This window comes from Hirsutella rhossiliensis (assembly GCF_020360975.1).
Source record: "Hirsutella rhossiliensis strain HR02 chromosome Unknown scaffold00033, whole genome shotgun sequence".
NCBI classification, from domain to species: domain Eukaryota; kingdom Fungi; phylum Ascomycota; class Sordariomycetes; order Hypocreales; family Ophiocordycipitaceae; genus Hirsutella; species Hirsutella rhossiliensis.
In genome coordinates this window covers 55963-69501 of record NW_025408699.1, presented here as the reverse complement: position 1 = coordinate 69501, position 13539 = coordinate 55963, and the positions used below count along the sequence as shown (strand labels likewise).

The 13539-nt window shown below is 54.7% G+C and overlaps 3 protein-coding genes across 3 annotated transcripts; all 3 read left to right on the top strand.

Moving 5' to 3' along the window:
* Positions 1 to 1292: 1292 nt before the first annotated feature.
* Positions 1293 to 2383, top strand: HRG_12004 (uncharacterized protein; the record flags this gene model as incomplete). Its single annotated transcript, XM_044870474.1, has 5 exons — positions 1293 to 1461; positions 1517 to 1702; positions 1758 to 1765; positions 1835 to 2171; positions 2253 to 2383. 5 exons carry the CDS (start codon positions 1293 to 1295, stop codon positions 2381 to 2383), a joined length of 831 nt encoding a protein of 276 aa, XP_044714453.1.
* Positions 2384 to 5902: 3519 nt separating this feature from the next.
* Positions 5903 to 7290, top strand: HRG_12003 (reverse transcriptase (RNA-dependent DNA polymerase) domain-containing protein; the record flags this gene model as incomplete). Its single annotated transcript, XM_044870473.1, has 4 exons — positions 5903 to 6107; positions 6139 to 6434; positions 6677 to 7085; positions 7127 to 7290. The coding sequence occupies 4 exons, from the start codon at positions 5903 to 5905 to the stop codon at positions 7288 to 7290; spliced, it is 1074 nt and encodes a 357-aa protein (XP_044714452.1).
* Positions 7291 to 11239: 3949 nt separating this feature from the next.
* Positions 11240 to 12088, top strand: HRG_12002 (sugar transporter domain-containing protein; the record flags this gene model as incomplete). Its single annotated transcript, XM_044870472.1, has 4 exons — positions 11240 to 11342; positions 11415 to 11504; positions 11607 to 11797; positions 11885 to 12088. The coding sequence occupies 4 exons, from the start codon at positions 11240 to 11242 to the stop codon at positions 12086 to 12088; spliced, it is 588 nt and encodes a 195-aa protein (XP_044714451.1).
* Between the last annotated feature and the right edge of the window lie 1451 nt (positions 12089 to 13539).

The following is a 13539-nucleotide window of genomic DNA, read 5'->3' as shown; positions in this document are numbered from 1 at the left end:
GACCGGGGTTTTGGAGACACACCAGCGTCCCATCTCTTCTCGCCTCCCGATCGACCTCTTGGGGCGGCACAGAAGCCTGCGCTGGGCAAGGTTTCCGAATGGCAGGGATCTTCGTCGGTCATACACCGCCTCGACCAACGAGTGACGTGTTCTCACGCATTGATGAATGGATCGTCTCTCCAAGCTTGATTCTCATTATGCAGCGGGGAATCATCGGCTCGCCGGTTGCGCGGCAGGGATAAACTCACGGACTTTTGAGCGAACGCGTTGTTGGGTGAGTATGACGAGGCAGAACTGAAAGAGGATGGACTCGCGGTAGCCCACATCCAGCACGAGGCCCTGACTAACAATCTTGCTCATCAGGCCAAAACACCAACAGGACTTTCCGTTCGAGGGCGCGCGCCCACCACCGTGGGACAGACTCCCGAATCCTCCTAGCTATGAACTAAGATACAGGAACTTTGCAGCGCCGAGCCGATCACGTTTAACCCCAAAATGTGGAAACTGTACCGAGAAGGATCTGGGTAGGACGCAACTCATACCACATGCCCACCGTCGGCGGGGTGGCAGTTTTCCACGGCACAAATCACCTTGAAGCGTCCTGCACAGCCTGCTTTGTTGGTACTGGACCGGACCGGGTCCTGGACGATCCTCCCGCCGCTATCCCGTCGCAAAGGGGGCCAGGATGGCACTGCAAAACCTGATCGGAGTGTGACTCAACCAGGCCTCCTATGGGTAAGCCCGCAGGATGCAATGGCCCTGCCTTGCGAGGGTGATGTCCATGTTCGCACCCCTTGTGAAAGTGTTGGGACGTGAGCGGTCAGGGGTCCCAAGAGGTGCAACCAGCGGCGCCGATGGATTCTGCCTTGCGAATCGGTCGGCCCGAATCTCTCGTTTCGCCGGTCCTGCCAGTCCGTAGCTGCAGCGCTGCAGACTCCGTTGGTGCGTTGCAGCTGGATTCAGGCGGGAACGGAAGGTAGTCCCCTGTTGTTCCGAGAGCTGACCATCGTCGGAGCCAAATTTAGTAACCTTCAGGGACAGTGACAGAGGGGGTTGACGGGGATGACTGATATGGAACGGTCTCGATCCTGCGGCTCCTACCTCTCGGCGATGGAATTGTTTGCAGGACGACTTGTCCGACCTCAGCTCAAAGTCCCTTGCTGCTGGGTATCTGGTTGACGCGCCGCGAGAGGGCAACTGCCCCTCAATAAATAGGAAGGCTTCCCACCTCAGCTTTCCTCTCCCCTCTCATACCTTTAGTACAGACTACGCACGCATCTGGTCTCCAAAACATGGCCGCTCCTGAAGTTCAAACCATATGTTCCCTGCCGCAAAGGCAGCGAAAGAAAAAACACCCAGATCTCGCGCCCAAGGAACGTCGTCATGATGCCACGTTACTAGAAACTTGCGGCGAAGGCCAATATTCACAGCATAATGCAGAAGGCTTGTTGACGATGAACGGTATGCCGCTGAAGGGAAATCGTACTGGAGATAAATTCCTGCTGACATTTCAAAGACCAGGAAGTCGTGATGGCACTCGATTGGTCCGGCCACAATTGGTCCGATGACATGCAGTTTGTCTCGCACCCCATGGACAGGTGTTATGCTTCCAATTCTGGTGGCGAAGTCGACGAACACCTCGGCAGTGCGTTGAAGCCTGTGGCGGCTCAGCTTGCAGCGGACAATCCTCAGGCAATATCAGGTAGTCACCACCTGCCACACTGTTCATTTCGCGGGACTGACAGAATTTTATTCAGGTTCCATCGTACGGGTGGAAGATATCCAGGAGGGGATAGCAAGGCCACTGAGAAGTCTCCAACGCTGATAGACCCAGCCGCCCGGCAGCGGTGATGGGCCCACGGTAGATGTTGCCGATGACAATTTGATCCAGACAGCGTTGACCTGGCCCAAAGCCGGTACTGCCAAGCAGTCGGTGGATCTTTCAAGGCTCGGTATGGACCAACTCAGAGGTCCTCACTACTCCTCCCCTCTTTCCTCGCCGGGCTCGAGCGCATCTGCTCCTGCACCCGCCAATGCTGAGAGCCTCTCTCTGAAGAGCCCCCTTAATGACGATGCGGGCTTTCAGCATTGGCTGAATGAAGGTCAACAGCACGTCATCGCACCGATATTCAACAGGACGAAGCGATTACTGGGGGACAGCCATCATGGCAGTGGCGCTGATGATCAACAGGAAACAAAACGTTTAAGGTTATCCTCCGCGGCTGAACCTCGCACTTTGCTGCATCAACCAGGTGTTTTCGATATTGCCTCGATCCCAGTCGACGATGGGATTGATTCTCAAGACCAGGGCCTCGACTATTGGAGACTCGTCGCATCAATGGCAGTCACGACGACAATCTCGATGACAATCGATTGGCTGTGAGGGCACTTGCCCGCTATCCCACGAGCGGCTCCTATCCAACCGCGGCTCATCAGGGCGGCCTTATCAGTTCTCCTGCAAGCCTTGGCTCTGACCCTATTGCTTTCTTCTGCCACGACGAGTCAACCTCCCTAGACGGCACACAGCGGTCGCTGCAAAATGGGCCCCATTCCGCAATATCGTTCCGTGGACCGCAAGAGATGGAACAATCTGGACAATGTAAATCATGCGCGATTTTTCGTGCAGCTCTCTTTGAAGCACTGTCCTTACTATCCAACCCATTCCCTAAGGATGTTTCGGGCAAGGCAAGGCATAGCCAACCCGTGAGCAACACCCTGAAGCGGCATTACAACTTGCGCGGAAGGTCTACGGCTCCAGAGAGCAGTCGCAGAGTACCTGCCAACGCAGAGTCTCTGAGTCCTATCGACGAGAATCGCAATGGGAGTGATGATAGAATTTCTGGTAGCGACGACGAGGACGATCCTCTAATCGTCAATAGCGGTAAAAGGGTGCTTGCCAAGCGCCGCCGGTGGTCAGCGCTAGAGGAACGTCGGCTAAGAGCATGGAAGAGGAGAACAAGTCGGAGTCCTGGATCGCTTCCAAGCTCAATCGGACGGTGTCGGCGGTCAAACAACAGTGGCGCAAAATGAGTGAGGAATAATAGTGTACCGCATCTGTAACTGTTGGTGAAATGTTATTTCAATACACATCGGAATAAGGAGGTCACACAGCTAGGTTCAAGATGCATGTTCTATTTCTAAAGGGGCAGTCTGAAGGGGCTATTTATACACGAGGTCTTAGGGACTTCTGGGGACCTCCTGAGTAAGGTGCTCTACCCACACATACGTGGCTGTGCCCACGCATAAAGGGGTAGCCTTCCTTACTCATGAAGTCCCCATGCGTTCCTAATACATAGGCCAGGAATCCCTTCTCCAGGTCCATCCCTATCGGGGCTGCCCCAGTCCACCGACAGTAACTACTGAGGGCCAACTCGCTCCTCCTACTTACAGCATGATGGATAACATGGATAAATATTCATAGGGCGAACCAAGTAGTATTTTATATAGCTACTTCAAGCACGCTCCTATCTTACCTCTTCCCGACAAAGCCGTCGTGCAGCCAATCCCGAGCACGAAAAGGGCTGGCAGCGAATCCCCGAAGCTTCAGCATCATCCTTCGATATATCTCACCTACACAACACAGCAACCAGAATCTACCCCACGGACCTCGGAAATTCACCTGCACATGCATTTTCCTGAGCACAGCCTGGGCTCCTCGAAGCACCCTGAGCCGCCCTGAGCCGATCCTGAGCCGCCCTGAGCCGATCCTGAGCCGCCCTGAGCCGATCCTGAGCCGCCCTGGGCTGCCCTGATGACCTGAGCTGCCCTGAGCTGCCCTGAGGGCCTGAGCTGCCCTGAGCTGCCGGAATACCGCCTGAGGCCCTGGGCTGCCCTGAGTTGCCGGGAAACAGCGACAGGCTTTACCCAGCTTGCGTGCAGGGTATCGACTAAACCATTTATGACTAAGTTGCCACCATTTCTAGGACACTGATTTCACTCGTTCCCACGCCCAGTGCTGAGCGGCTGAACATTATGCTGCATGCTTGTCCGAGTTGGCGATACATGGAAGACCCATGGCTTACCCCGCCTATCGAGCTTGCCAAGCTGCCGTACAGTACAGTAGTATAAGGTTTATAACATACACCGAAAACTTTTGTGCGCCAGCTTTACGTGTTAGGGCTTTGTGAAATACACTCGTTTCAGTTCGGGCCCGTCACCACCGGCTATTGTTTTATTAGGTATCATTCGTGCCCTCCGCAAATGCCAAAGATTCCCGATGCAAGCTTTCTACCATGTCCAGATCACACAAACATTTTGCTTTAAGATACGAAATTGCAACTTGACACATTGAGGGCAGAATCACCCATAGTCTGTGCGACGCGTTGGGTGCATGACCTCAATCATGTTACCATACTTGCGCTTTGGCAAAGCTTGCTGTCCCGTGTTTCTCACGGACACTATTTAGACCTTCTGCTGATGCTATGGTCGCCGCCCTGCCGTCTAAACCGTTCACCAAGAAGTCGCTTCTTTGCATAGCGTCTAATGAGGCTAGGTGATAACTAATCATAACCTCAGTCCAGGATCTGTAATGTTCTGAGCCCCAGTTCTCATTGGGCGGAATCATTCATACATACTGATCGATATGCTGGGACGGCTCTATTCAGACGCACACCTTGGCCGTCTCACGAGACGTGCATAAAGTGCTCGTATGTACAAAGAGCCCTCCCAGCCCAGCATCAAAATTTCGCTCTCATTTGCCTCCAAGCGGAGTCCACATATCTACATGATCCTTAACTGACTTTACTTTTGTAGCTGGATCCTTTCTCCTCACGGTAGCGAACCAGGTTAAGGGAAATATGCACATTAACATTGAAAGCCAGCTCGGACAACACAAGAGCACGTTGGCGCTCAATTTGGATCGGGGAGTTCGCGGCGGCTGGGTTGCCGGGGCCTGGTGTGTGTTTACTGTACTCACAGAATTGTCGCTCAAGGTTGCAGCATCGCTGACCGGAGACCATCATCCTTGGCGCGGGGGCAGCAAACGGCGCCTATCAATTCTCCTTCCTCGATAGAACACCGGAGCTACGCTACTGTATCATGCCCAAATACGTCCTAGGTGTGCAGCCATTATCCCTGCAGCATAATATCTTTCGGAACGAGGGGCTAGGGGACGTAGAAGTGCATTTGGCTGCAGTGTCGCGACTTGCAGAACGAGGACATCTAAGCTGCCTGGGTGTGGCAACCATCCCACGAGTGGGGTGAGATGCAGGAGCGTGTCACGCTGCAATACATACTAGGGGGGCCTCAAAGTCCGCCAATCCCCGTGACTGTGGTGGCCGACTTTGAGGCCCCCGTATTACAGTACTGTACTGCAGAGGAGCACTCATCTCGACAAAGGTCGTACGAAGCTGAAGCATGCTGTGACTTGTAGAGCAATGGCACCTTGTAAGCAGCACGTCTTCCTGCAGTAGATAGAAGCGACTACTAACCTTAGTAAATGTACCATCCAGTTCAAAATGCGCTACGTCTCCTCACTCTCCTGGCAGAGACGCGCAAAGTGACGATCATTTCTGTCGGCCTCGACAAAGGCACTTTCCGGCTCTATTTGCGTGCTTCTTGACGCAGGCATCGGCTCCGAGCGCTGATGAACATTTCCATGCCGCAGACTGATTTCTCTCCTGTCAGCCTTGGCAAGGTCCTAGAAGCGGTTGTCGCGGAACGCCGGAACGCATCTCCTACACAGCGGAGGCCCGTAGCCTCCTCCCCGCAAATCACCTCGGGGCGAGAAAACGTAGGTCAGCGGAGCAAGCACCCATGCTCCTGCAGGAACAGACTTACATGGTATGGCGAACTGGCAAGGTGGTCCTTCGATATCAAAGGCGCGTACAACGGGGTCTGCAAAGAGCGAGTGCTGGAGAGGATGAAGCGAGGGGGATACCAGATAGACTGGTGGATTGGAGGGATGCGTTCTGCTCCGGGACGGACGGCCTCAGTGGTAGTGAGCGGGCACACGTCCGAGCAACGAGTCTTGCCCCAAGCAGGTCTGCCGCAAGGATCACCATTGTCGCCAATTGCGTTGCTGTTCTTCAACGCAGACTTGGTGCAGAGACGCATCAATGCCAAAGGCGGCGTGAGGGCGTTGGTGGACGACTACTCACTCAGCCTCGGTGACGGGGCCAACGGCGGAGGCGAACCGAGAGGGCATCCAATCAATCATTGCCGAAGCGCTCCAGTGGGAAAGATGCAGCGGCGCAACGTTTGAAGCGGACAAAACGACTGTCATTCACTTCACAAGAGCAATGGAGCGCACCTGCGACACACCGTTCATGACCAAAGGACAAGAGGTCATACCGAAGAGCAGCGTGAAACTACTAGGGGTGGTCGGGCACAAAGCCGGTCCATGGAGCAGATGGCTAGAGCGGCCGCCAAACGGCTCACGGCCGCATGTCTTTGCGAAGACTGAAGATGATATCCCTGCAAATGGCGAGAAAACTGTTTGTCGCGACGGTAGCGCCAACCATGCACTCCGCCTCTAGTGTGCGGATGCACACGTGCGGCGTGAGAGAGGCGGCTTAGCTAGATAGGGCCCAGATGGTTGGGGAACAGGGCTGTCACGGGAGCCTCCGGCACAGTTGCAGCGGTGATAGCCGAGGCTGAGGCCGGCATCGCATCGTTTCGAGAACGGCACGGTCAAGTCGCGGCGAGGTTCTAGATCGGCCTGCGGACGCTCCCCAAGACGCATCCTCTGGCATCATCAAAGGTCAAAGCGAGCAAGCGACTCGTCTCGTCGATGCGAAGGATTGCCTCGATGATCGCGGAGTCAGACACAGAGCGAATGGAGATCATCCACGAGTACTCTGGCACCACGGAACGACCGCGTCGTGGGCGAGCGGGATCAGATACAGGTGGTCAAGCCAAACGACGTGGAAGGTATCGTCGTCGCCACTTCCAGCTCGCAGAGGAAGGAGGTGTCGTTCACGACACTAGCCTCAACAGCACGAGCGAGGTGCTGGCCAGCTACTCGGTCACCCTCGGATCGAGGGATGAGCAGAACCCGTACATAGCAGAAATCGCGGCAGTGGCAATGGCGCTGGCCAGCTGGACTGCGTCACCGAGATTTGACGATCATGACGAGCAACTGCTCGGTATTGAGGTAATCAGGCGGGCACGCCAACAGTCTGGCCAGTGCACAATCCTACAGATATACGACCGCATCGATGCAACAGAGTCCGGGTGGGCGAAAAATATGCCTGTCAAACGATTGTCTACATCTTTTCGAACCCGGCACCAGAAGCCCTCATTATGCAGCTGACCAACCAGTGTTTGGATGCTGCTCTGGCCTTGATGTAGGTCTCTTCTCGTCGCCGCAATCCAATTATAAATGTCTTGTTGGCCGGCAAGAGTACTCGAATGGCTATGAAGATATGTTATGATATCCCGAGGAGCACTACCAGACGCCACAAGATCTGAAATATTGGTAGCGTCGCGCTCTTCGAGTCGGCGATGCACTGGGTGTGCCGACGGGTCCCCGCTTGGTGAGTGGTTGTGCTCAGCGCACTCCTTGTCTGGTCGATGGCTGAGAGTCCAAGTGTGTCCATCTAGTGACTCTTTAGCTAATATTGAGAACTTGCAACCCGTTTTGCGACTAGAGGTTTGGCGTGCTCGTTCGACTGTGTCGGTCGGTGGCAGTCTGTTCCGGTCGCGGGCGCACACTATTTTGACCCTCCCATTTGGAGTCTTCTTCTCACGAAGAGAGCATGCAAGTGGGCATTGATTGTGTAACAATAGGGGTGATGTGTTGTATTTCCTTGTGTCTGCGTCCTCCTTTTCAATGCCCTCTTCTAGGCTCCCTATTTATATCCCTTGGTTCCCTATTGATATCCCCTTCTCAGTTGTATAGGTACAATATCTAGGGCCGGGCTCCTTTCCCAGCCCCCTTTGCATACTGACTTTCCTAGTCGCCGAGGGCTCTTTCAGCTTCACCCGTATATGCAGTCTCTCTACAGCTTGTGTGGCTGCCTAATGCGGTCTCCTAATAGCCTTCTGCAGCCTCAGAACTCTCTGCAGGCTGCCTTTCTGTCTAGCCTGTCGGGGCCTTAGCTGTATACCCTTATGGTCACCCCGAGCTCAAGATCTCAGACGTGCTTCGCGACACTTCTGGAGGCGGTGATGGCCGAGCGGATTTCCTTTCCGATGGAAACGTTTGGGCTGTTGCCTACTAACCGCTTTGGAGCCAGGAAGAGGGGTTCCGCAGAGCAGGCTCTCGTGCTCCTACAAGAGAACATTTACAAAACATGGCGAATGGGAAAAGTGCTTGGTCTTGTGAGCTTCGACGTAAGGGCGCATATAACGGAGTGTTCAAAAACAGGCTTCTACAACGGCTCGCAGCGAGAGGCTTGGCAGATGATCCCCTGGATGGGTCGATCGTCGTCGAAGAAGCAGGCCTCAGGAGCTCCCACGTCAAGGCATATCAGCACCGTGGAGAGCTCCTGCTAGGCCTGTACCTGTACGACTACGTATCGCTCGTCAGACTCAAACGCGATAGCAACGACGGGAGCTGTGCAGGTTGGGGAGAGGCCCCTGTCGAGGATGGGCGACCGCCAGGAAGACGTTGGGTTCAGGTGCTCAGGCGGCCGGGAAAGCAGGCCACCGTCCGCCTTCAAATACCTGAGCAGGGACTTTGCCCACGACGATGAGGATTCGTGTCATCGGGGGATTGTGCGGAAACCGTTTCGCCGGCGGATATGGGAGATCCCAATTTTTTTTCACCATTGAAAGGCAGCCGTGCAGCAGCTTGCGCTAACTTCTTTGTACCATGGGAGTTCTTCCTGTGCGAAGAAATGGGCGACATCAACAGCATCCGGGCGCGGGCGCGAAAGGCGCTGGCTCCGAGAATAGGATGTCTCATCAATAACGTGCAACTGCTTCGACGACCAGCCGAGGACGCAGAACGCGACGCCAAGCGATGGGCATCCTCCTCCGGAGATGGCCATCCGACGGTCGGACACGTGGGGACGGACGATGCGGGCGCAGAATCTACAGTGATGTATCAGTCTAACAGCATCGGAAACGCAACGCGGCTGATCGACGTTGTCCGAGGTGCAGTGGACTCGAATTAGATGGCGGCTAAGTCGCCGGAGCTCATGGCGATGATGCAACAGCTCTGTCGGTTCCAACAATCCGTGTTGTGCTCGACGGCCGAGCTGGAGCCCGCCGTGGTTACCCGAACGTGGTAGGTAGGTAGGATTTATTTCGCCCGGAGGAGGTCCCTATAAGGCCTTTACACAGTCTAGAGTACAGTTCCGCACGTTTGTTCCTTGACTCCCAAGCCCCACAGATCATCTTACGCTGCGCCAACCGTACCACTGTTTTGCTCCATGACAGACCTGCTTGAAGGTCAATTTCTCCAAGTGTTCAGCATCCTATTCCCAGCAACTGAAGCGCGATGTGTCGAAGTTGAAGCGTGGTTGTGTTAGTCATTGATGGTGGTTGGTACGCCGATTGTGTTTTCTCATGACGCTGTTCCCTGTTGACGGGCGGGAACCCGGGTGTGCCCTGTTTCACCAGGGGTGCCTCCAGCCGGCTTCGAACCGACCCTTCTGCGACGCAGAGGCTCCAGACGTGTCACCACTACGCCATGGAGGCACCCGAACGTGGGGCGAGACGGATAAGTATGTAGGGGCGGGTATTTTCCGGGGCCGCACTACCACCGCAAAATCAGGTCAGGGCCATCAAGTCGCAGCAGATGAGTGCTTCGAAGGGAGGGAGAGGATGATCCATGGCATACCGTTACAAGATATAACCGTGGTCCGGAAGGCGACCGCCGCGCTGCGGCGCTGCATCGCGGAGAGTCATGGCCGGCCACGGGAGGACGATGTCGAAATGGCGACGGCCGACTTGACTTCGATGAGACCGCAGACGACGCAGAGGCGGGAATGCAAGCCCAATTTGGCCTATCAGCCCTTTCTCGGCGACGGGCAGAGAGTTGGCAACACGGCTGACAAAACGCAGTCGATCGCTTTCTCAATCATATGCCACCAGTTCTGCCAGTTCGTCGGCGGTTTCGAGGGCGGGACCGGTGAGTCGCAAATCATCGAGGCATTCGTTGAGTTGTTCAGTAGGTGGAGCCTTTCGAATCGTCTGCTGATCACGGCGACGTCAGGGACTGCCGCAGCGCGGATCAACAGTATCAATCCACCCAGGTTCTCCAAAGACCAAGGGGCGGCCGCGAACACGGCCAGGGATGTCGACGAGGTGCGACTGACAAGCAAGCTTTCGGATGGATTGGCAAGAGAATGACGCGCTGGTCATAGCGGAGAATTGTTGCAACCCCACGATAGAGTGATGGTGAAGCCAAGAGATTGGCGGAGTGGTTGGCATGACCGGATTACCAACTGTTGTAGAGACGAGTTGCGGGGTGTCGCTCCTACACCCTTCCGCTGCTGTCTGGTTTGGGGCAGCAATGCTACTCGGCGCCAGTTCACTTTCTGGCTGCAGTGAAGACAATGTTGCTTATCAAAGGGTGCAGTCCTTATAGCTCAGTACTACCAAGCAGCCAGAAATGAGGTGCTGTCAGTCGCCTAAGATAGAGGACTTGCTGCACTGTTGTGAAGCCAGAATCGGCCGCAGGTACGGTAACAGGAACCTAGGCATCCATGATCGGCGGAAGTGTCTAGGAGTGACACCCCGCGTTTTCTGTACCCAACCTTCTCCCCCGAACTTGTGCGACAGCTGGTAATTTGGCCCTACAATCATCCGCGAACCACTTGGGTTCACCAGCATTCCATTGCATCGTCTGAGAGGAGTTGGAGCCGGCCCAATCCCTCCATAGTTTTATTTTGCCACACAAGGTTCAATCCTCAGTTCCGAACCTCCGGGCTGCTATACTTCCTCGTTGAGGCCCCACGGCCTCCGCGGGGACGGGACGACGAACTGGGTCTTGACGAAGCAAGGTGGCTTCAGTTCGTTCTTCGGATGTACCCCAAACGTAGAGTGACTCGACCTGAAGGATTATCAGAGTGTGTCACGACATGGTTGTCGTCCAAGGTCGCCGGGTCTTAGGTTGGCCCGTCCATCTCACCCACGCCAGCGGATGACACGACGACAGAAGAACCTTCTTCTTCCGACCTGACACCGACTCAGAGGCATGAACCTCCACGAGGTTGCACTATATGACCTCATCCATCGCCACCGAGACTGGATGGCCCACTGACAATCACCCACAGTCCCTCTCTATAGGAAGTCCCAGATTAGTACCTCTCCCACTCCAACTCCCAAGCCCGCAAGGTATCAGGCAAGCATGGGCTTCGACCTCCACACCGGCGAGACCAACGACCCGAAGAGTGTGCGCAACTGGTGCATCCATATGATGGCCAACATTGCCTCCATGTCCGCCATCGCCAGTAATTCGCCTAAGACTGCGCGCGCCTGAAGAGTGTTGCTAACAATTCCGCACGTACCAATGCATCCATCAGTGGGCTACGACACGTCTGTTATTTCGGACACCATGGCTCTAGACTCGTTCCGCCTCGACATTGGTCTCCTCTCAGCGTTGGGCACGTATCGTGACACTCTGTGAGGCAACATCGTGTCCACGTTCCAAACCGGGTTCTTCTTCGGCTCGCAGCTGACCTTCCCACTCGCCTAGAAAATTTGGTCGGAGAAAGGCCATCTTTGTCGCCGCGACTGTCTTCGTCACCGGCGGTGTGTTCACGACGGCGGCAACGGCTTGCTCGCCATGCTCATTGTCGGATGTGCCGTTGCCGGTCTTGGAATCAGGGCATCGCCGCTGATTGTGCCCGTGTATATTGCGGAGACGGAGATTACGTCTCAGGGAGGTGACATGCTAGGATTCTGGGTAAGACTCAGGAAAGCAAAGCACAGAGCGGCAGTGGTGATTCTGACACGTCAAAGATCAACTGCGCCTGTGACCTCCTCGTTCAAGGCCGCCCAGTGGATCGTTCCCCTTGGCCTGCGGCTCGTTCGCGGTGCCCTCCTTCTCTTGGGCATGCTGAAATGCCCCGAATCGCTGCGATGGCTGGCGAACCACGACCGTTGGGGAGAGGCAGAGAAAGTGTTCGTCGGCCTCCGCGCCCTGCCCGCCGACCCCCAATACATCCGAGGCGAGCTCTCCGAGATCCACCAGTAGGTCGAGGAGCGCACGGCGAACCGCATGACGTTCCACGAGATGTTTAAGCGCCCCTTCCAAAGGGGGTAACCGCGTCTCCGTTGGCATGTTGCTCTTGGTATGCCAGAACTTCCCCGGCGTCAACATTATTACCTACTGTACGCTCCCGATCTCCGTCTGTGTCAGTTGTTAGTGTACGCTAGGCTGACTTGGCAGACTCACCTCGCATCTTCGAGACACTTGGCCTCGCAGGACCATCACCAGGCTCTTCGCTGCAGGCTTATAGCCTTTGTATCTTTTCGTTCCTGCTTCTCAACGCCTTACTGCTCCGAACTGGCAGGACGTGAAGTTTCAACCAAACAAGCTACTAACTAACTATAGTGTCGCATTCAGACCCTTCCGGATCAAGACGCAATGGATGTTGACGACACGATACCTCACCGCACCGCCGTCGCGCAGGTTTCGCTTTCGTTCTTGTCAGTTAAAACTGACAGGTTGCAGTGGGTGAAAAAGGATTATTGATTGTCTGTCTAAATGATGGTAAGAAGTTTGCTTTTATACCAGTAGTGCTTTGTTTTGCCTTAGGTGGCGATGTTGCCACTTGCCACCTAGGCTGCTTAGGTGACGTTGTTATCTAGAACGTTCAACACCATCGCTTTAATCCTTAGTAATGTGACAGCGACATTATTGCGCAGTTCATCCAACAGTTCTACAAGCCCTCCGCGCAGGACCCCTGCCTGCGTTATGGCATGACGAGGCTGAGAAGCTTGGCACTTGGGCCGTTGAGCACGACGATATTCTGAGGAATTTTCACGACGGAGCGCAAACGAAAAGAACCTCACGCTTCTCTCCAGCGTCGTAAGGCTTTAGGAGATCGCCAATTCGGACTCGCTACTATTGCAAGGAACCGTACTTTAGCAGGATGAGCCCGGAGAGGACGGCGGGTTTCTTCCCTACTCCAAATACATCTAAAAAAGCGGTGCCGTTGGGACCAGACACGGGTGGTGGTGGGAAACAAGGATGACACCGAGGCAAAAATCAGTAGTTGGGCCCAGCGACGGAAGCGGGCCAACGGCCTGGCCTGTCTTTATTAGGCTTATTCCACCCCATAATTCTCAGTTCCAAGAAGTGATACTAGAGACTAATTGAACGAAGGTAAATAGCCATCTGTCGGGTAAGAAATGGCAGCGATAATTTATTTGGCTTTCAAAACATTTGTTTAACGCGCTGCGCGAAAAAATGATACAAAAACGCAGGAGCCCATCGCCGAGGCAACAACTGTTGCGATTGAACTTACTTCTATTCAATTCTGTCTGACAGCTCTCAACATACATATATACATAGTGGCACGTCCGTGCCACTATCCAGTGACTCACCACTTGTAAGTGCTGCCTAAACATGTCTTGGTCCATGTCTCATATCAAGTCAACAACAACCCCGTTGATATTTTTCAAGAACTTCCTATTGTTCGG